This window comes from Panthera leo, chromosome E2, assembly GCF_018350215.1.
Source record: "Panthera leo isolate Ple1 chromosome E2, P.leo_Ple1_pat1.1, whole genome shotgun sequence".
NCBI classification, from domain to species: Eukaryota; Metazoa; Chordata; class Mammalia; order Carnivora; family Felidae; genus Panthera; species Panthera leo.
In genome coordinates this window covers 4593604-4616996 of record NC_056693.1, presented here as the reverse complement: position 1 = coordinate 4616996, position 23393 = coordinate 4593604, and the positions used below count along the sequence as shown (strand labels likewise).

The following is a 23393-nucleotide window of genomic DNA, read 5'->3' as shown; positions in this document are numbered from 1 at the left end:
TGATTCTTTCCTCTTTATCTTTTGGGTATCAATTACCAGTTTTGCTCAGTGGTTACCATGAGGATTCAGAAGACATGACAGTCTATTTTAAGTTATGTACAGCGTAATTTTGCCTACTGAACTTATTCCAGGCCTGAGTTGACTCTTCAAAAATGTGAATGTAGAATCCTAGCCATTTTAGGAAGGTTTTGCTATTCTCTTTCTTATATCTGTGAAGATTTCTTCCTTTCAATCATATCAGTCGATATTCTGTACTTGTAGCTATTGCTATCATGAAGCTGCTTCACGTTTTTGAGTGGACTGACCCTCTTTTTCCTTAAAGACCAATTAGTACAACATGTTATTTGTAATACACACTTTTAGTTGAAATAAATGGACAATGGTGTCCTGAACACCTCTTTCATGATAATTACAGCAAGGTTAGAGGCACAGAAAGTATCTCCATTTAGATTTTATTCAACTCTTCTCCTTCACCTTCCATGGAAAATTACATATGTATGAGTCCCACCTAAGAAAGAAGGGAACTCATATCACTGATGTAGCAACACTCAGCCACATACATTCAAACACCCACTAGGAATAAATGAATTTCCTGAAGTGATTTGAGAATAAGAAGTATATTGATGTTTACTAGTCACAAATCTTAAAAAGGTTAATGTAAAAACATTGAGATTATACCTATGCAAAACTCCATCCCTTTTATCATTTAAAGCATAATAGCGTATACATTATCTAAATGTTTAACTTTGTATTATTCCTCATAATAAGTATTTTGATATAATGTCTGAGCACACTGACTTATTGCTTTCTGCTGTGAATCCGGTAACACGTGTTGACATGTTATGTTCAGTTAAATATATTTTTAAATACTTCTTTCAACTTACTTTCCTTTTGGTACTCTCTGCTGTTTTCCAAATGGCGTATTTATGAAGCAGGGCTTTCCTCATGCATTAGGTTTGTATGGTTTCAACTCAACATGCATTTGGAGATATTGACTAAACATTTGAATTCCAGATGAAAGCTTTGTCATTCTCTTTACATTTTAGAGATTTCCTCTGATATGGGAACTATGATGTTGAATAAGCTAGGACTTCCACCTAGGGGTTTGCCACACACATCACATTTGCAATGTTCCTCCTATGTATGAACAATGTGATGGTGAGTAAGGCTTGAGCCATGTGAAACGTTTCACCACATTCTCTACAATTCTAAAGTTTCTCTCAAGTATGAAGTTGGTGGTGCGGAATGAGGCTTAAGCACCATTAAAGGGCTTCCCAGATTCTTTCTATGTGTAAAATCGTCTCTATAACACATTCTCTGACAAGAAATCAGGGATCAGCATTGGTTAAACTCTTGCCACATAGTTTACTTGTGAATCGTTAATCTTCAATGTGGATTCTGTGATGTGGAGTAGCATTGAGCAGTCCTTAAAAGTTCTCTCACAGTCTTGGGGCTCCTGGGTAGCTCAGTCGGTGAAGCATCCAACTTCACCTAAGGTCATGATATCGCGACTTGTGGGTTCGAACACTGCCTCAGGCTCCAAGCTATCTGTGCCGACAGCTCGAAGCCTGGAACCTACTTTTGATACTGTGTGTCTCTCTCTCTGCTCCCTCCTACTCATTCTAAGAAAAAAATTTTTTTAAAATAAAAAGAAGTTCTCTCACAGTCTTAAACTCTGTCTTAAACGTTTGCTCCAAGATGATTTGTGTGATATTGAATAAAGGGTGATTGGTGATTAAAACCTTTTGCACATTTGTTGCATTGGTAAGGATCTCTCAAGTATGAATTTTGTCATGTCGAGTAAGTTTTGAGTGTTTGGTAAAGGCCTTGCCACATGCCTTATATGGTAAGCTTTCTCTCCAGTATGAATTCTGTGATGGTCAATAAGGGTGACTGCAACCTAAAGGCCTTGCCACATTATTGACATTTGTAAGGTTTCCCTCAGGTATGGATTCTGTGATGCAGAATAAGGCTAGAACAGAAAACAAGGTTTTGCTGCATTTGTTACATTGGTAAGATTTCTGTCTGGTATGAATTCTGTGATGTCGAGTAATTATTGAGTATTCACTCAAGGCCTTGCCACATTCTTGACATTTGTATGGTTTCTCTCTGGCATGAATTCTCTCATGTCAAGTAAACTGTGAATACACCTTAAAGGCCTAGCCACATTTGACATTTGTAAGGTTTTTCTCCAGTATGAGTTCTGTGATGTTTACTAAGGTGTGAGTTTTGGATAAAGGACTTGCCACATTCTTGACATTGGTAAGGTTTCTCCCCGGTATGGATTCTGTGATGCCGAGTCAGGGTTGAGTATTCACTAAAGGCCTTGCCACAGTCTTGACATTTGTGAGGTTTCTCTCCGGTATGAATTCTGTGATGTTGAGTGAGTAGTGAGGAACGGGTAAAGGCTTTTCCACATTCTTGACATTGGTAAGGTTTCTGTCCAGTATGCATTCTATGATGTTGAATAAGGGATGATTGCTGGCTAAAGGCCTTGCCACACTCTTGACATTTGTGAGGTTTCTCTCCAGTATGCATTCTGTGATGCTGTCTAAGGCACGATTGCTGGCTAAAGACCTTGCCACATTCTTGACATTGGTAAGGTTTCTCTCCAGTATGCACTCTATGATGCTTACTCAGGGATGACTGCCGGCTAAAGGCCTTGCCACATTCTTGACATTTGTAAGGTTTCTCTCCAGTATGCATTCTGTGATGCTGAGTAAGGGATGATTGCTGGCTAAAGGCCTTGCCACATTCTTGACATTGGTAAGGTTTCTCTCCAGTATGAATTCTGTGATGTTGATTAAGGTATGAGTGCCATTTAAAGGACTTACCACATTCTTGACATTTGTGAGGTTTCTTTCCAGTATGCGTTCTGTGATGTTGACTAAGGGATGATTGCTGGCTAAAGACCTTGCCACATTCTTGACATTTGTGAGGTTTCTCTCCAGTGTGGATTCTGTGATGCTGAGTAAGGGATGATTGCTGGTTAAAGGCCTTGCCACATTCTTGACATTTGTAAGGTTTCTGTGCAGTATGGATTTGACTGTGTGCGTGAAGTGATGACCCATCCTTAATGGTTTGACCACCTTCTTCACATTTGTCAATTTTCTTTGCAGTATGTGTTTGCTGATGTTGAGATAGTGTTGAGTGCCTGTCAAAGGTTTTGCCACATTCCTTGCAAATGTACCTTTTCTCTCCAGTACCACTTGTCTTACAGGTATTTAGACTTAATGATTGACTAAACATGTTTCCAGATTCGTTACCTGTGTATGGGTTCTCCCCCACATGAATCCTTTGATGATCAGCAATACTGAAGGACTGCTTCAGTGCTTTCCCACATTCATCATATTTAGAAGTAATTTCTCCCCTCTGTGTACTATTACTATTGGTACATTTGGAGTTTGGGTAAAAGACTTCCTCATCTTTATTAGATTCAAAATGGTTTTCTTGCAGAGGAGTCCTCAGACATTTGATAACATGGGATCCCTGGTTAGACTGTGTCTCAGATCCACTGTATTGAGCCAGTGTATCTCCAATGAAAACACACTGGTAATGTTGTAGGGTCACCTCCTCTGTGAAGCACCTCCCAAATTGAGACGTCCTAGGCCTTTCATCTTCATTTTTGAATCTTTGAGTTTTAGAACTATTTGACTGAAAGGTCAATCCAATCCCACTTTCACAATGGTTCAAAGCATTGTTTTCAGCGTGGACAAGGTAACTTTCCAAATGTTCCAAATTTTCGTTGCACAAATATGTATGTTTGCATGTTTGATTGGAACTTCTGCTTACAGATGCACACTGCTTTGCACAAATAGTGGATGTAAAAAGGGCGGTTTTCCAAGATGTTTTATGTCCTTCACTGATTGTGGCCGTGAAGTTCTTGTTATGGGCAGTCCTCTCAATTGGACCACGTCCTTCATGAAATTTCTGATGCACTTCATTCTTTCTACTACTGTCCCAGTTTATCATTAAGTGTAAATTCTCAAAGGCATGATGTTTCCCTGTACCCAGTGACATATTTTGTGAAGAGGTTTCTATGCATGGTTTTGGCAGGAGGTTCTGGGTGCCATGTGAAGATATAGCTGAAAGATAGCAAATAACAAAAAAAGGAACATCATTCCAATTACTACTCTCACATGAATGTACTGACAACTTCTAATATACAACCTTCAAATCAGTCAGAGAATGTCAGGAAGATGGTTGAGAAGGATTCATCAGGACTTCATTCTTCCTTGACACAGAAACTTACACACAACATGCTGAAGACATAGCCTAATAGATCCTTCTGTAGTTGTTTAATGGTGTAGCACAAATCACATTCCTATGCCACAAGAATCAGGAAAGTACTTTATGATCCAAAATTTAGAAGGACATTTAATTTAAAACTCAAACAGAAATGATGAAAATACGATATAGAAAAAGTAGGAATAAAACAACAGGACGAGTTTGTTTTTACAAATAACCCAAAAATTTTACAGACCTATACCACCATCAACTAAGGATGAAAAATTGAAGTTCACCTAAAATCAGAAGTGAAGAAGTAAAACAAGACACAGTACATGTGATATCACAAAATAAAAGTAATTATAATTGGGAAAAAGGATAATAACATGCTAAAAAATATGTATCCAAAAAATATATAAAAGTACCTATTTCAAAAAAGGTATAACCTACGTGACATCATCATGGATTAAAAAACATGATGAAAGGGAAACCTGGTTGGCTTAATTGGTTGAGTGTCCAACTCTTGATTTTGACTCAGGTCATGATCTTAGGGTCATGTGATGGACCCCCATATCAGGCTCTGCCCTAAGCAAGAAGTCTGCTTAAGATTCTCTCTCTCTCTCCCTCTGATGCTCCCCCACTCACTGACTCTCTCACACTCAAAAAAAAGAAAAAAAGAATAAAGTCAACAGATCTACAACTACTAAGTAGATTAAAACTGTAATAAATAAACTCCCAACAAGGAAGTCCTGTGCCACATGAATTCACAGGATCATTCATAGACACACATGACAACGTACTAGAAATCTCCCCAAACATTTCCAGGGAGGGAAGAGAAGGGAGATTATGAAACCACTTGATCATATGAGCATTAACAGGTTATCAAAGCCAAAGGAAGATGTGACAAGTATACAAGAATATGAATTACTATCTGTGGAGAATATTCATGCAAAGTCCACCATAAAAATAAGCAAATAGGGGAGCCTAGGTGCCTAAGTCAGTTAAGCACCCAACTCTTGACCTCAGCTCACGTCATGATCTCAGTTGGGAGATCAGGCCCCATGTCCAGCTCATTGCAGACTGTGAAACCTGTTTGGGATCCTCTTTCCTCCTCACTCTCTGCCCCTCCCATTCTCCTCTTCCTCCTTCTCCCTCTCAAAACAAATAAACAAAAAACAAACTGAATCAAAATCACATTTTACCATTTTACAACATAATCAAGTGGGAATTCTTCCTGAAATTCAAGGACGTTTCACCATATGGCAAACTATTGAGTTGGGACTGCACATTACAGACTAAAGATCACAAAGAGAGGATAATCTCAATTGATACAGGATAGGAAGTGAGCATATTGGACACCACTTCACGATTAAAGATACTCAATAAAGGAGAAATCAAAGGAAACTTACTCAACCTAATAGAGATCATGTATGTGTGAAAAGCTGAAATCTAACATACTCAATGCAGAGACCAAAAGCTCCTCCTATAGGATCAGAAACAAGGTAATGAAGTCACTCTCCCACTTTCATTCCACACAGTACTGGGACTCTTCACAATTAGGCAAGAAAAAATACATAAAAGGAGACCAAATTGGGGCGCTTGGTTGGCTCAGTCAGTTAATTGTCTGACTCTTGGTTTTCAAGTGGCTCCTGATCTGACACTTTGTGAGTCTGAGCCCCTTTGACTCCTCTGCATTTCAAGACTATCCTTGAACATGTTTTGGAGGGCTTTTCCAGTGGCCACAAACTCCTTTAGTTTCTGTTTGACTAGAAATCGCTTTCTCTCCCCTTTAGTCTGGATGATAGTCTTCCGGGATACAGTATTCCTAGCTGCATATTTTCCCCATTCAGCATTTTGAATCTACCTTGTCCCCCCATCAGGCTTGCCAAGTTTCTATTGAGAAATCTTGAGCTGACCTTATGGTTTGTTCATGGTAGGTGAAATACTTCATCCACGTTGCTGCTTTTAAGATTTTGTCATTCTCATCGTTTGCAAACTTGATTCCAAGATGTCTTGGTGCTGGCCTCCTTTTGGTGATTTCAATGGAGTTCTGTGCCTCCTGAGTCTGTAGGTCTGTTTCCTTCAACTGATTAGGGATGCCTTCTGCTACTGTTCCCTGAAATAACTTCTCTAACCCCCTTTCTCATCGTCTTCTGTGACCCCTGTAATATAAATGTTATCACTTTTGATGGAGCCCGATTTCCTAAGTCTATTACATGTGCCTAAGTCTCCTCTCTCTGTCTGTCTGTCACTCTATCCACCTTAAGCTTCACTATTTTCCATTATTTTGTTTTCAAGGTCACTAATTTGCTGCTCTAATTCCCCCAACCTGCTGTTCATTGAATCAATGTGTTTCTAATCTCATTTATTGCATTCTGCATCTCTCATCCTTTGTTGAGCCTCTTGTCTCTGTGTTAAGAGCCTCACTGCTGTTGTCTTTTACAAGCCCAGTGAGCATCCATAATGTAGTTCCTTCAGTTTACTATTGAGAATGTTACTGACAAAGGTTTCACTTAGAACTCTGGCTGTGGCCATAACTTGTTCTTTCATTATGGATAAAATCTTCCATCTTGGCATTTTGTCTAAGTCTCTGGCACCCTCTGTATGTTAAAACATCCAGTTATGTCTCCTGCTCTATCGTTCTGGCCAGTGGTCTGCCGAGGCTCTCCTTTCCAGGGTTTGGACCCTGTCCTCAATGGATTGAATTTTAACTAGTTATGCTATGGGCTGCTTGTGAGATGAGACCTGACATCACCTCCACCAGAACTGAGGCTCTACAGAACTGTGTGGTCACATGAGGTGTGGGAAACAGCTTAAGCAAATCTCTTGGGGAGGGGACAGCCTTGCTGGGATTGAGTCAGGCTTGACTGAGAAGGGCAGTCCCACCAGAGGATAGGGGCTTGGGGCTTGTTGTAAGCAAGGCAGACAGCCAGTGTCCCCACTGTGCCCTTTCTCTCAGGGTGCTCTGTGTTCCTGCTGAGGAGAATGGGAAGGAAATAGAACCAGCCAGCTCATTTGTTCCCATCATGCACCTCATTGAAGGGCCCCTAGGATATCAGATAATCTCACTCATGTGTGCCCCAAGTGCTCTTCACATTGCTGTTTCCATGCTGTCTACCCTCAGGTTGTGGGCCTACCTTCTGTTCAGGAGCAGTGCAGTGCCCTCTAGGATCTTTCTCAGCCAAGCTTGCTGATCTTGAAAACTCGAGGCTTGAAGCCACACTGCTTGCAAGAACACAAAAAATGCAGGCCTTCTCATTTTCCAAGACAATGACACTAGGGAAATGTTCTCCTTGTGCATTCTCCTTTGGGCTCCACTCTCCTACCTTACTCCAGGACCACAGCTCCTGCTTTCAGCAGCACTATAATCTGTTGCTTCCCCAACCAAATCTCTATACTTCCTACAATCTTCGATGTGCCTCTTCTCTCTCATTAGCTGAGTAGTTCCTCTTTCAGTCTTAAGGTTGCTTTTTGGGATACTTAGGATAGCTTGGTGGTTATCTACATGTGTGTGGGTGGGATGTGATGAGGGTAGGATACTCCTAGTTGTCACGATACTATCTTCTTTTTCTCTGAAGAATCCCTATTTTTTTTTTATTTTTAATTATCTTATTGGAGAAAGAGAGTTTGTGCAACTACGGAGAGGGGCACAAGGAGGCCAAGACTCTCAAGCAAGCTCCATGCGGTGTGAAGTCTGAGGCAGGGCTTGATCCCATGACCTTGGGATCATGACCTGAGCCAAAATCAGCAGTCAGAAACTCCACCAATGGAGTCACCCAGGTGCCCCTGAAGATTCCTCATTTTGAAAAACTTATTCAAACTCACACAAATTTTATAAAATTGGAGATTACAAACCCAACACACAAAAATTCATTCCTTATACACAACAAAGAACAATTCCCCCAAAAATACAATTACAGTTACATTATTTTCACAAAGAATAAACTTCTTAAGACTTATAATAATGCTAGAGGTCAAAACTAGTGAAATGAAAACTATAAAATATTGTGAAGAATCGAAAGAAGTGAAAACACATCCATGTTCTTACATGGGAATACTTAAAATTATTCAACTGTCAGTACACTCTAAGTGATCTACTGATTTCTTGCGACCTCCATCAAATTCCCAATGACATTTTTGGCAGAAAGATCACAACCAAATGGAACATTCACATGGGTATTGCAGGATAATATATACCCACAATAATCTTGAAACATAGAGTACTCTGGTGGCACAACACTTCCTGATTTACAACATACTATAAAATCACTTATCAAAATAATGTACTACAGAAGAAAACAGAGACATAGAATACGGAAAAAGTGATGGTGACCTACACGTGCACTTCAATGTCAATGTGTATGAAAACAAACAGAGCATCTTCTTAAAACTCACATTCTGATTTGGATTTTTAGGTGGGGCCTGAGTTTCTACATTTCTCACAAGCCTAAAACTCATGCCAACATCCTCACTTCAAGAGCCACACTTCTATATTCCAAGAAGAAACAAAAAAAAAAAAAAAAAAAAGAAGAAGAAATCATGGAGGACTTTGAACTTGAAGAATAATGAGCAAATTACTACTCCTCATATCATGGAACAGAAACAACCATTCTCCTTGAACACTTACTACACAGTACAGACCATTCTAACAGTTTTGCATAAATTCACCCACCGATCCCAGTAACTTATGAGAACAATAGTATTGTTTTTCATCTTTCAAAAGAATATGTGGCAATATTGCAGTAATAGTATAGTATGTGTCTTTATCCAGATTATCTGACTTAATTCATCTAAGAGAAACACACCAACCATTATAAAGAGATAATCCTATAAGAAGGTTCACAGAAAGTTTCAACATGACAATGGTAATGCAAATACGATAAAACCACCAAACTAAGTAACATAAAGCGAAAAGTGAGGATACCACATAAAATACGAATATTACAAATTGAATACAAAAGAATAAAAGTGATAGAATAAAATGTTTACTCTCCTTAAAACTAAGAAATGTTTTCGATGACTAAAGCTTATACACCTATTGGGGGAGAAGGGTTTTGTGACTTGCTAACACCACAAACATACACACTCACAAATAGAAATAGGTATTGTTTTTGAGTCTTTTATAGCATTGAAAGTCTAGGTCTCAATTCTCTTTTGTGCTGGATTACATTTTACAATTTGAAGGCATTTGAACATATATGATGCATATTTTCTTTTTCTGGAGCAACAGAAAAGAGATAAGGAAGAGTATATATGGGTCACACAGGCAGAATACAATGGAAATTTACAGGACTGAGCCCTGATTCACAATCTCTACTTCAAACAGCAATTCCTACAGCACACATAGGAGAAATCCTTCATTCCAAAGCAGACAAGAAACAAAGAGAAATGAAGGAGGAAGCTTCCAGAATAAATGAGATGATTATGTACATCTTCCTGTAAAGATACTTAATGATAACAGAGAAAATATATCCACCTTCTAGTGGAGGGATCCAGCATAGAGCACACAGGAAATAAGGAACCTGTAATGGGTCACATTGGGATCAAGTGCCTAACATTCTTCAAAGGCCACATATGACAGCTGTGAAATAAACGTCCAGAACAAATATGTAATCAGTGTCTACATGCCAACATGAAAATATCCATTTTATTCAAATATCAAGCCAATAAAGCATGGCAAACAATTCAAATGATCATCTTAGAGAGACTCCTGGAGGAAGAAGAGGGAACACGTAACTAAATGATATCAGGAAAACTCTGCACGACCAACAGGTCAACCCAAATGATCTACCTCATACCTCATGAGGTGCATGCCATGTCAGAATTTCGATCTAATGAATCAGAAATGAATCTCATGAAGAACCCTCAGAAAGTAAAAACGTTTATGACAAAGACACAGGAATTTGCTATTATACAAGAAAAAAAGTTGGAAATGATGAAGTTACTAAGAAATAATGTAACCATTGAGACTTCATTACAGATTGTGAGTTCTAAGTTCTCAATGTTCTAGTTCCCCTGTGGCATTAATGTTGGTAGGAATGCGAGAATACACATAGACTAGTTCACCATTGAGGAATGGAACACATAGAGTGGAAATTTCTTATCGTTCATAAGAAAAATAAACTTCTGAAGTGAAACAGAGGATGAGATTTTCTCATTTTAGAAAGTGCTTTTTTATCTGATGAAAGTACTCAATCTCAGTGTTGTACGATGAAGATGAAAGCCTCAGTGGGGCGCCTGGCTGGCTCAGTTGGTTGAGCATCTGACTTCAGCTCAGGTCATGATCTCATGATCTGTGAGTTTGAACCCCACGTCAGGCTCTGTGGTGACAGCTCAGAGCCTGGAGCCTGCTTCTGATTCTGTGCCCCTCTCTCTCTGCCCCTCCCCCACAATGGCTCTGCCTCCCTCTCTCTCTCTCTCTCTCGCTCAAAAATAAACATAAAAATTTAAGAAAAGAATTAAAGCCCCAGTAGCATTGGAAAGCATAAACCAGAAATCACGTGATCCCTGTCCCCAGTGTTCCTGCGATGTGGGCACCAAACACAGTATGTCCACCACTACCCTGACACCCGTCTCACAGGAGGCAAAACAGAAATTGGCAATGGTTTAGGATAGAATGTCTCAGAAATATGGAGAATTCCCCAGGCTCTTCAACGCAATGGTGAAGCTCTCAGACTTTGGAGACCCTCAAGCTCCAAGGGGAGTCTCCTGGCACTCACTGTGGAGATGATGGACCATCACTGGAACTGAAGAAAGAATCCTTAGAGAATGTAAGAGCATGATGTGTTGGATAGCTGATGTCCTGCCATGAGAGGGACAGACATAATACTAGGCTTCTCAAACTAATTTCCATTCAAGGAGAGCTACTCCAACCACATTTTAAAGTCTAGCTTCACCCTGTTTACATTTCACCTTTGTCATCTTTTTCATTCATGCCCAGCAACCTAGGGGTGAGGCTACAGTCTTCTTTCTCTTCACATCCCAGAGCTCCCTCTTTTGTTCCAAAAAAATGACCAGGTCTGGATTTGACACAGTGACACTTGGTTATCAGAAAAAAAAGGAATGTAACTATTTCTCAGATTCTACCTTTCAACCCAATATTGTGCTCAGTACACAAGAGAGGACAGTGCAGAATTCTAGAAAATGATTTCCCAAATGCTGTGGCCCAACAGCCCCTTTAGTACACTCAACAGGAATTTCCAGTGTTCACATCATGACCTCACTTTCAAGTACTACCACTACAGGAATGAGTAGCAGTTGGGAGCATACGTGGGCAGTACCAATTTAGGCCACTCAATGTTTACAATTACCACTCATCTATAGATGATGATGCTCTTACCTAACCTTAAAGAAGGGGAATCTACAGCTGAAAAGAACACCTCATGAAGATATTTCTCTGTATCTACAAACCCTTACTTCTTTCCCTGACTGCCGGGATCTGAATCCCAGTCATGCAAAGAGGATGTTTCCAAGAGACAGTCTTCAAAGGAAGGAACAAACCCGCGAGTGTGGTTTGGGAAGTCTGGAAGGAGTTATCCTCACCCAAGAACAGGAGGTGTCCACAGGTCTCTAACATCACATCCCTGTACAGTTCTCGCTGACTCTGGTTCAGGCATCCCCACTCGTCCTGGGAGAATTCTATGGCCACATCCCTGAAGGTCAGCAGTCCCTGCAACAAATGCCACAGTTACCAAGTAGCCATAGGCAGCATTCATAATGGTACCTTAGATGTAAGAGGGAGTTAATGTCACCAGCTGGACCCCAAGACCTAACCTTCACTGCTTACTTGTTGATACCCACTGCCCTTAGGCCCTCATTTTATTTCACTTCTTCTTTCAACCTTATCTGTTACTTCAGGCAACAACACCCCAGGGCCATCGTCTCCTGTGATGGAAACAGAAGGTATACAACAAAAGGTAATGTCCTCTGAGAAAGAGCTTATACCCACCCTGTCTGAGCTCATCCCCTGACTCACTCCTAAGCAGGTAGACAGTGGTGTCAACCAAGGGAATAGGATTGTTACCATGACCTCATTATAATACTAAACTCTCCACCCAAGGGTAAGCACAAACCTCATTTACTATGTAACATTCAGAGTATGTAAAGAAGTGTTTGCTTTAAAAAAGAAAAAATTCGAATGTGTATTTATTTTTGAGAGAGAGACAGACAGAGCATGAGCACGGGAGGGACAGAGAGGGAGACACAGAATCAGAAGCAGGCTCCAGGCTTTTGAGTGGTCAGCACAAAGCCCAATGCAGGGATCGCACTCACAAACCGCAAGATTTCGAGCACACAGCCTGCAAGATCATGACCTGAGCTGAAGTCAGATGCTCAGCCAACTGAGCCACCCAGGCGCCCCTGTATACAACCGTTTTCTTCAGGCCTAAGTGCAACCTTATCCCCACCTTTACATAAGATGATGGGCTCTCCCTCTAATTCTCCACCCTGACTATATATGAAACCATTCCCTTCCCGGGGTCTCTGCTTTGGAAGTGATTCCCTGTGATCTCCTTAATTGTTAAAATTCACATTTCCTTTGTGTGACAACCCCAGCTGGTATAGAATCTATCTGTGACTCACCAAGAAGTGAATTCCTGTTTCTTCAGGTACTTTAGGAAAACTGGTTCTGACTTAGCGGGGTTTCCTGCTTTCTGCAGAAAGATCTTTTTCAACACAATAATATGCTTTCATGTATTTTCTAACTTTGAGGTAAGAACCAGTATGAATATTGTGTTTATTCAAGCGAATTCATAAAATGAAGGCATCAACAAAGGCATCCACGTTTTTAAATACTATATTCACATCACGTAGTATACCTGGTGTCTCTTTCTTAGATGGAAAGTCAAGGTGTGTTACAATGTACGTAGCATATTCTAATATGAATTACAATTTCACAACGGTGTATTGGAAAGCTTTTTATTTTTTAAGTTTATATACTTATTTTGAAAGACAGACAGACAGAGAGGGGAGATGGTCGACAGAGTGGGAGAGAGAGAATCCCAAGCAGGGTCCCCACTGACAGTGCAGAGCTTGACTTGGGGCTCCATCTCAGGAACCATGAGCTACTGACCTAAGCGAAATCAAGAGTCAGATGCTTAACTGACTGAGCCACCCAAGTGCCCCCAGATTCTGCATTTCTAACAAGGTATTAGCCTATTGGCCAGGGAATAGATCTTTAAATAACAAAGAGCAAGAACTCAAAGGCAAGAACTCTTGGAATACTTGGAACTAAATGGGTTTTATAACAAACACAGGTTCTACTAGAATAGCAAAATAGGCAACAACAAGCCTTTCTGAGCATTTCCTACTTAGTAGAAGGCACCTACCCATTTTTCATATATTAATGGAAAATAAATGATAATTATAAAGAATTATCACCTATGAGAGCGAACACGTTATTCTTCTGTTTCTCTGAGTATTGTGTCAAGCATCCAGTACATGGAAGAGACTAGGTTTTAACCCAGGTTCTCTGACCTAGAGTTGATCTAAAATGGCACACTGGCTGATATCCAGATGGGATCCTAAAGCAATGTTCATACCAGGTGTCAAAGCTGAAACGAATGATGGAAACAAGAATGTGTCCCCACAAAGTTGATCTTTTTACACTTCATGCACATATCCATACATTTAGAAAGTAGTTACATACACAATAAAAGTGATAGAGTGCACGGCCACCTGGGTGGCTCAGGTAGTTAATCATATGACTCTCGATTTTGGCTCAGGTTGTAATCTCAAGTCTCCTGAGTTTGAGCCCTACATTGGACTTGGCAATGATAACAGGGAGCTTGAATTGTGTCTCTCTCTCTCTCTCTCTCTCTCTCTCTCTGCCCCTTATCCATTTGTGTTCTCTCGATCTCACTCTCACTCATACACAAAATAAATAAACCAAAAAAAAAAAAAAAAAAAAGTGAAGAGTAGAAAATGGTCATGGTAACTAAGAAACATTTTCAGTGACATTAAACTCATAAATCTAGTTTTGGATACTGATGCTTAGGTCTTTTATTCACACCAACACGTTGAATGATATACATAAAACAGCTATTATTTGAGTCTAGTATGATGAGGGATACAAACAGAAAAATGTTCACCTTTAGCCCAGAAGATTGACCTACAGCCTGCATGGTCTTAATAAGCATCCAGTAACTGCTGCTTGCTACATTCTGAAGGGGTCTCCTGACTGCCTATACATGTCTCAATAACTAACATTGAAGTGAACGGTAATCACCAGAGAAATCCTCCAGAAACAGTGTTACAGTTAGAAATTCAAAGGAAAGGGGACCTGAGTGGTTCAATGGGTTAAGCCTCCAGCTCTTGGTTCTGGCTCAGGTCATGATCTCATAGTTTGAGTCGAACCCTGAATAGGGCTCCGTGCTGCTACAGTGTGGAGTCTGCTTGGGATTCTCTTTCTCTCCCCATTTTTCCCTATTCCCCCCTCATGTGCACTATCTCCTTCTCAAAATAAGTAAATAAACTTAAAAAAAATTCAAAGGAATATTTGTGATCTAATACTGCGTGCATGTACCCTCCTCCCCAGGACATATAAGTTTCATGAAGCCACAGTATAGCTCTCTCTGCCCACAGGTCCAGACTCTGTGCTACTCCAATAAACTGTCTTGCATCATCCAACATCTGAATAGTTTCTTGACCATTGTGCTTGATGATCTCACCATATGCTGTTTCACTAAAAGCTTTTGTTTCAATCCTCATTTCTGTTCTATTCTACTTCAGTATTCTAAGGTGCAAGCATGTAAACTATGGGATTCTTCTTTCCTTGTTCTGAAAATACAAAGTAAATAGATGAATAGATTTGCATCAAGAGCGTGGAGTAAACTAACAATCTACAGGATGGAGGTCTGAGTGATTTAGAACCTCCATTCCCAGAAGTCAATATCTCTATTACACAAAGGTGAGGGCCTTCATTGTCCAGTGGAAACTGCTGGGATGTGGGTTGGGAGAAAGGGTCAAGAAAGGATTCTGGAGCCCTCTTTGGTCAAAAAAGCTGTTTTCATGAAAGCACAGAGAGAGGAATTGTGGCACCAAGGGCTGCAGTAGGATTGTGAGGAGACACTGATGATATGCTTTAAGTTGGAGGCATAGAGATAAAAGAAGTTTCTAAAGCATTTCCAGATAGTCAAGAAGACAGAATACTGCCAGTCTGACTCTCCTCAAGCTAAGCTTCCCTTCTGCCTCTAGCAAAGCATTCACATGAAGGCAATTGTGAATTCCTTGAGCAATGTCATACTCTGCCTATATCTAGTGTTTATCAATGGATGGCAAGCTGTAAGAAAATTTAATCCTATCGGTATTTCTTTTGCCTCTGTTCCTTTCATCAATAACTACAGGCAAAGAGAAACTCAGAAGAGGTTTTCAGTTGAAATGGGATGGTTTCTGCACATCACTCAGGAAATATACCTAAAACCCTTACAAATGAGAAGGGAAATGTGAACGTTATAGAGGAGAAATCTAGCAGAGAGCACAAAGCCAAGTTAAAGCATTTCATATCAGCAGTAATGAAATCAATTGTAACGAAATAAGCTGAAAATGGGGTATCTTTTTTACATTCTAAAGAGCAAAAGTCTTCTTTTTATCAGACAATTTTGGAGTTAATCTGGGCCTCATATCCATCCTGTGTATTTGTGCACTTTCTTCCTCCTGGTCTCCAGAGAGGTGATAAAGCATCCAGATCTGACCTAATGGGAATTATTCTCCTTGAGTGCTAACCCAGGACCAGACCCATCAGCAATAGGAATCTTGGACTCAACGCCTTCCCCTGTAGTTGGTTCACAAAGGGAATATTTTCAATACTTGCATAACTTTAATTTGGAGTTGGAGAAGGGGGAGAAGGCTCAGCGATGCAATGGAAGAGTGTTCTACAAACCTCATCTTGAGTATCATCGGAAAAGATTAAAAATTAGGTGAAAAAATAGATCAGAAATCTCAGAACTAGAAAAACCAACACTTGCAATTTCAGTTAGCATGGACTTTCAAGAGAAAAAGAGGGCACGGGCTCTGACCTCGGACGCACAGTTTACCTGTGAACTGGCCATTTCTTCTTTCATCTGGTCCCCTAGATTTCTCCTCCGAAGATTTTGCTGGAGATCTCACAGCTGTATCAGGAGAAAATGTCTTCCAAGCCAGGAACACAGCCTCTCCACCTGTAAACTGATCGCCTGCAGGCAGCACTTTGTAATGCAGAAAAGGCCCAACCTCCTAGTTCTTTGTATCAGGAGCTATTCAAAACCTTTGAGCTCCAATTTGGAGAATAATCTCTGAATTTTCCTTCCTTGTTGTCACAGGACTTCTCCTCCCACAGACCCCCACAAATGCTGCTACAGCATTGGCACAGTTTGTTACATGGACCTGATCCTCTGCAGCTCCCATAGAGCAGACTCTGGTACCTCTCCTAGAGTCAAAGCGTGCACTCACCTCTCTTAAATTAATGGGAAACCTTCGTGCTTCTTCCTGGCTTCACTTAGAATCATCTGGAGCACTTAACTAAAACATCATCGTTTCAACAAACCCCAATTGACAGAATCTGAGGGGGAGGGCACCAGATCTGATCATTTTTTGAAATTCCACAAGTGATCCTATTGGGAAGGTTTTGGGGAGGTGACCAGACAGAGTATCATGGCTATGGTCGTTTTCCAGATTTAAATCCATGCCTTCTCCACTGACCAGAGTTTCTGGAGATTTACACATTCTTCCTCTTTCCCCTGCAAAAGAGGGAGGCACCCTCACAAATGAAGCTTTTCTTTATAAAAGCAAATGGCTCTTTCAAAAGCAAACCTCTACTGGGTCCACAGCTTTTCCTTTGTCTGTTCCTTTAAAGTAATCCTTAGGCCAAAAAGACACATTTTGGAAGGATAAAACCCTCCCCTTCAGTAGCAAAGCTTATTTTTGCAAGTCGCTGCCAAACAGTTTTCCCAAGTGAATGTATTTTCAAACTCCTTACAGCAATATATGAGATTTCTAATTTTTCATTATTTTCACTGAAATTTGGTGTTATCCTGTTGTCTTTATTGTAGCCATCCTAGAAAATATTGACTGGTTTGTCATAGTAAAATATAAAGTGGTCTAACTTCGTTTGTCCTGTTGCCTGAAACTGAAGCCCCTTAGAAACATCAAGTTGAACAAAATGGTGGCATGAAACCAACAGCAAGCCTTGCTGTTGGGTTTTTTTTTTCTCTTGTAGAAACCCCTCCTTATCCCTTCTTACGCCCCGCCCCCTTTTTTTTTTCTTTAAGGAACCAAGGCCCACACTGGAAATATGATGACAAAGGCTGGCAACACAAACACAATTCCTGTCAAAATCTATGGATCGTGTATTTCCCTATAAACGCCCCCCACCCCAGCCTCTTCTGGGTGGGCTTGCAAGGTTGAAGGCTTTAACCTACTTCAGCCTCTTCTGCCTGACAAAACAATAAAGCTATTATTCCTCTTTTGCCCAAACTCTGTCTTCCCATTATATTTTAGCTCTGAAGAACAGAGGTCGTTTTTAACAGCAGAATGAATGTGTACAAGAATAAAACATTTTCCTTCATCTGTTCTCTATTCTTTGGCCAGCCTATCAATTAAACTGATATAAGGCATGGTCACAAGACAAAAAAAAAAAAACAATTTCTTAGTTATGAGAAACTTAAAGATGATGAGACTCAAAGTCAGGCAGTTGATACTTATATACCATTTTGAATTAAGGAGGAGGGGATAGGGCTTTACATCTCAAAAAGTAGGAAGTGCATTCAAAGAAAAAGGAAAGAGCAAATGTTTATCAAACATATGTTTGCCCTGCCAGGCAGATAACTCTATAAAATGTTCATCGCTGGGGTCACCTGAATGGCTCAGTCAGTTAAGTGTCCCTCCTTGGCTTCGGTCATGAACTCACAGTTGGTTAGTTTGAGCCCCACATCGGGCTCTCTGCTGTCAGCACAGGGCCCACTTCAGATCCCCTGTCTCCCTATCTGCTCCAACCCTGCTCGTTCTCTCTCTCTCTCTCTCTCTCTCTCTCTCTCTCTCAAAATAAATCAATAAAACTTACAATAAATAAAAATTAAAGGTTTGTCTCTGCTATTAACTCCTTCCTAGTAGAGGTCCCTCATCTAATTTATTCTTGGTATATGTATCAGCCTCAGAAAAGAAGGACATTTTTCCATTTCCAGCAACTTAGAGGTTGCTAGAAGATATTTTGTTAAGTTAAATAAGCCACACACAGAAAAATATATACTGTATGAAATCACATACATGCAAATCTTTAAAAAGGCAAATTATTTATTAAGATTAGCATGTTTGTTGCCAGGGGCTGAGAATGGGGGAAATGTTTAGATGTTGGTCAAGTGGCAAAAAGCACTAATAATGCAGGATGTGTAAGCAGTGAATGTTTACAGCTCAGTGAGTATGGTTAATACTAGTGTATTATACCCTTAAGATTTGCTAAGAGAGGCTATTGTAAGTGTTCTCGGCACAGACACGTACACACACAATCTTAACTATGAGAGATGAGGGATATGTTTATTGGATAGATTGTGGTAATGACTTTGTAAGCAAGACCCAAGGGTGCAGGAGCACCTGGTTCCAGTGGCCCCAGACAGACCCAGTTCTGCCACTCATGGCTGACCAAATCCAAGGGCAAGACAGAGGACTTTTGCTGCCTCAATTTTGACCTCAAACTTCCTCACTGGGTTCCTTCCAGCTTGTCTCCTGGCCCAGGAGGAAGACCCTGAGGACAAAGTATCCCTCAGGGGAACTGGAACTACCCCTTAAGCCTCAAGGACTGCCCTGAGCCAGAAAGACCCCACCCTGGATTGACTCCAGGACAATGACAGACTTCACTGTCTACCTGCTGATACTGACTCCTTTTGCCCCTCCACCCACCTCTCCCCTTTTCCCTTCCATAAACCTGGAAGTGTATCCAGCACTTTGGAGACAGGCCTTGAGATATTATTCAGCCATCTTTGCAGTGTCAGCCTCCCTGAAATAACTTCCTCTCGTGTTTCGCCACCTCTCATCTCTCTGCCTTTGGATTTCGTCAGTGGCAAGTGGCCAAACCTGGTCTGTGTGGGACCCCCGGAGCCAGCAAGAACACCGGCAAGATGAATGGTGATAAAACGAGATTTTCTTCACGGAGACCAACACTGAGAAGACAGGTAACTAACATCTCAAACACTGTCCCCAACCTGCTGAAAATCCTTCCAGGTTTATATAAAGAAAATGTAGGAGGATGGGTGGTGGTACATGCAGGTGATGAAGGTCAGGCCAATCACTGCATTGCTGTGAGGCATGTGGGGTCCTGCTGGCTCAGGGCAGTGCCTGGTGCTGGAGGGGGTAGTTTCCTTTCCCATCCTGGGATGCTTTACCTGCTGGGGCTTCTTCCTGAGCTAAATGCTGACCTAGAAAGAAGAATGGAATCAGCTAGAAAGTACAGACGAAGGTCAAAAGAGAGACAGTTGAAGGCACTGCTGGGTCCTCTTTCCATTTCACAAAGTCTATGTATAGTTACTTTTCAAAACTTGACTGACTTCTAGATGTTCAGAAATGGAAAGCAGGGTGATGAATGGGTTGGCTCCTGAAACTCCCATGGAGCAAGAATGTCCTATCCCCTTTTGGGGGTGTCAGAATTCCTGTCCCTTTCCGGTTGTTCAGGCTGAACTAAGAAATTGACATGAGACTGGGTGGCTCAGTTGGTTGAGCATCTCTTGATTTTGTTTGTGAGATCAGGGATTGTGAGATCAAGCCCCACATCAGGCTCTGCTCTGACAGCACAGAGCCTGTTTGGGATTCTCTTTGTCCCTCTCTCTCTGCCCCTCCCTGGTTCTCACTTGCTCTCTCTCTCGCTCTCTCGCTCCCTCTCTCTTCCTCTCTTTCTCTCTCTCTCAAGTAAGTGAACATTTTTAATAAAACTGAGACTGGCAAACACAATCCTTGTAACCTGTTTATTTTCAAAAGAGTCAATTGACATCAAAGCTCAATACAGACCAAGTGAACTTCAGCACATCTATCCATTTCAGTTCCTCAGACTGGAAATGTCTATTCATTACTGACTACCTACCACCATTCTTTTTATATGTATCAGCTGACACATCACCTGCATTTTCTTCTGTCCTAGGCAGTTCACTATTACAATTATAACTGAAAACACTTAATCATGCTAATGGATTTCCTTAAGTATTTCTTCTGTCAAGACGTCAACATTTCTCCTAGGACACAAGGCACAATGTTCAACACTTGGTCTTGAATGCCTGCATTCCCTAAAACCCAGCTTTCCCTACACCTTCACCTGTGGTCAGTCACATTAAAATTCAGAAACAGTTTCCCTTAACCGTATTTCTTGAAGGACACTTAAAGTGTCTTTGTGCAACAGTCTTCAAACCCCATGCCCAGATAAATGCTGGGCAACTATAATCTCTCATATTGAAAGTTATGCATTCAAAGATAATTTAAAGTATTTCTTCAATATTACAGGACAAACTGTTATATTACTGATGAGATTCTGGCCTTATTTCTAGGACCATTAACAACATAATTGAACAGCTGTTTATAGGATAATTATAAAAGGTTTTATTTTATGCCTGTAATTTATTATTTATTACTAGAATAGATTACATTTTTGTTTATTTTAATTAATTTATTCAGTGTGTGTGTGTGTGTGTGTGTGTGAGAGAGAGAGAGAGAGAAAGAGCAAAGAGGGGGAGGAGACAGGGAAGGGAAGACAGAATCCCAAGCAGGCTCCACACCATCAGCACATAGCCTGATGTGGGGCTGGAACTTAAACCATGAAAACAGGACCTTAGCCAAGATCAAGACTCTGAGGCTTAACTGACTTGTGCCACCCAGGCATCCCTAGAATAGATTACTTTATTCACAGTATTACTTACAAGGTCACTGATGTGTAATTGAACATAACACTCTTGGAGGCATGAATATATAAATCACTGACAGGAAGAACAACAGACTATATTTTCCTCATGAGATGGGGAGGTTTTGTAATTTCTCCAGGCTACAGAGAAGAGCCTGAACACATAGTGATTGTCTCTCAAGATAAATGTCCTGACAGTTGGGGGAAATGCCTTGATTAAGCCCCAGTTGTTTACTTGCTTCCAGGTGCCCTACTGAAAAAGAGAAAAATTGTAATGATGGAATACAGGGTATAAAAAGTTACCGGGTATAAAGGACACTCCCTAGGACAAGGATGTTTGGTAGCTATTTCAGGAGACTATCTACTTGTGATACTTTTCCTATCAGTAGCTTGGTCCCTCAGCTTGTGCATGCACAGCTGAAACCATCAATGAGTGCTAAACGCAAAACATCTGACGTATAAGGATCATCATTCAGTATAGATGATGTGCCGAGTCTGCAAAAAAACGTCTTAAGAAATTTAGGAAGAGTTAAATCATACAAGTTTCCTATTTTGGCCACCATGGACTGACACAAAGTTTTTCTTTGTTTTTAATGTTTATTTTTTTGAGGGATATTGTGAGCAAGTGTGAGTGTGGGAGTAGCAGAGAGAGGAAGAGAGGCTCCATACTCACTTTGGAGCCCCATGTGGGGCTTGACCCATGCCTCTGAGATCAAGACCTGAGCAAAATCAAGAGTTAGACCCTCCACCAACTGAGGCACCCAAGCACCTCTAATTCCATTTTTAGTTATTTTAAAACCTCATACTGTTCTCCTGAATGGCTGCTGCACCACTTTGCTTTCCCACCTACAGTGCAACAGGATTTCCCTTCTCTTCATCCTCACCAACACCTGTGGTTTCTCGTATTGTTAATTTTACCCATTCTGACAGGTGGGAAGTGATACCTCATCAGTGTTTTGATTTGTGTTGCTGTGATGATGAGAGATGTTGATCATCTTTACATGCGTCTGTTAGCATTCTGGCTATCTTCTCTCAAAAACGGTCTATTCATGTCTTTTGCCCATTTGTTAACTGTGTTATTTGATTTATGGGTGTTGACTTTGAGAAGCTTATATAGATTTAGACTTTGCATTCAAGTTTCAATTACTCTGTCATCCCTCTTTTCAAATAATAGGGTAAGGTTTGTCCTGTTTAAATAAAGCATATGCACTTTCAACTATATGAGAGAATTTTGGAATCAAACTTCAGAAATGACCAAACAGTCCCAGAGAGTCTCAAAATTGGTACTTAGTTTTAGGTTTTTGATTTTCAGGATGTCTTGAAATGTAGTCCTTGTTCTGACAGCAGATGCCTTGAATATCTAGGCTGGTTTTGAGCAAACTGCAATTTTTCTTTGGGCACTTTATGTCTCTTTAAAGCCACACGTTTTCACAGGTGTATACTGGTGTCATGCAAAGAACCTTCAGAAGGGGAGCAGAGAATGAAATTATGTACATACTATAACATGGGAGACACTGCAGAAAACTTCCTATCATCCAATATAGTCTTTAAGGTTGTCACATACAGGATGGACCCTCTGTGGAACCCTGAGGATTACTGACCAGGTGTATTGCCTTTCCTCCCAAGAGAAGGTAAAAAGATACTGGCTCTCCTTATCAAATGGACTATATTGAAAAGGACTGCATGGGTGTTTCAAGGAAAAATCGGTTTTCAATGGGAATAGACATCACTAGTGCGTGAATGTTGGGAACAAAAGATATAGATAGATATCAATGTTATTTATTGCTCAAGGGTCCTAATCAAACTTCCATCCTCAGCCTTTGGGTTTTCTCACAGGTACAATAGGGGTCATACAGGGACTGGTATCCCCTTCCCTTGCCAGGACTTTCCTTCCCAGGAACCTCCTATCCCCCAGGACCTCCACCCTGTGCTCTCCAGCCCCTGCCCCCCATGGCTGCCATGGTCCAAAGTCCTGGCCTTCGATGCAGCTCTGGCCCAAGATGGCTTGAGTGTGACCATTGATCTAGGGCCTAAGCCTTGTATTCCTCTCTTATGTGCTTGATGTCCTGTTGGGTTTCCATATTCATGGAGTAATTCGGGGCAGAGATTTTGAAGGACCTATTTGAAACTTGATGAGTGATGCACTGTGGATTGTGCCAATATCAGTTGAACATCTTCCTCACAAGAAGGTTGGTAGCTCATCCAATAGGACTGATCATTTGATCAGTACCACTAATCTCAGCTAAAGTGCCATCAGAGACAGAGCTTAGAAAACATGTTGAAATGTCATTTATTTCCCCTTCTTTTCAAATATGGT

General features: G+C 40.8%; 1 protein-coding gene across 1 annotated transcript; it reads right to left on the bottom strand.

Moving 5' to 3' along the window:
- Nucleotides 1-2066: 2066 nt before the first annotated feature.
- Nucleotides 2067-16319, bottom strand: LOC122207962 (zinc finger protein 345-like). Its single transcript, XM_042918414.1, has 3 exons — nt 16260-16319; nt 11770-11896; nt 2067-4085 (listed from the first exon to the last, which is right to left on the bottom strand). The coding sequence occupies exons 1-3, from the start codon at nt 16284-16286 to the stop codon at nt 2152-2154; spliced, it is 2088 nt and encodes a 695-aa protein (XP_042774348.1). The 5' UTR covers nt 16287-16319; the 3' UTR covers nt 2067-2151.
- Between the last annotated feature and the right edge of the window lie 7074 nt (nt 16320-23393).

Bases quoted from the DNA above. Each gene is read 5' to 3' on its own strand.
- LOC122207962 (XM_042918414.1), bottom strand. From the start codon at position 16,286: ATGAAAGAAGAAATGGCCAGTTCACAG. The intron at 11,897-16,259 runs GTAAACTGTGCG...CATTTGTTGCAG, and splicing joins AAGAAATGGCCAGTTCACAG to GGACTGCTGACCTTCAGGGA. The intron at 4,086-11,769 runs GTGAGGATAACT...GCTATCTTTCAG, and splicing joins TGGACACCTCCTGTTCTTGG to CTATATCTTCACATGGCACC.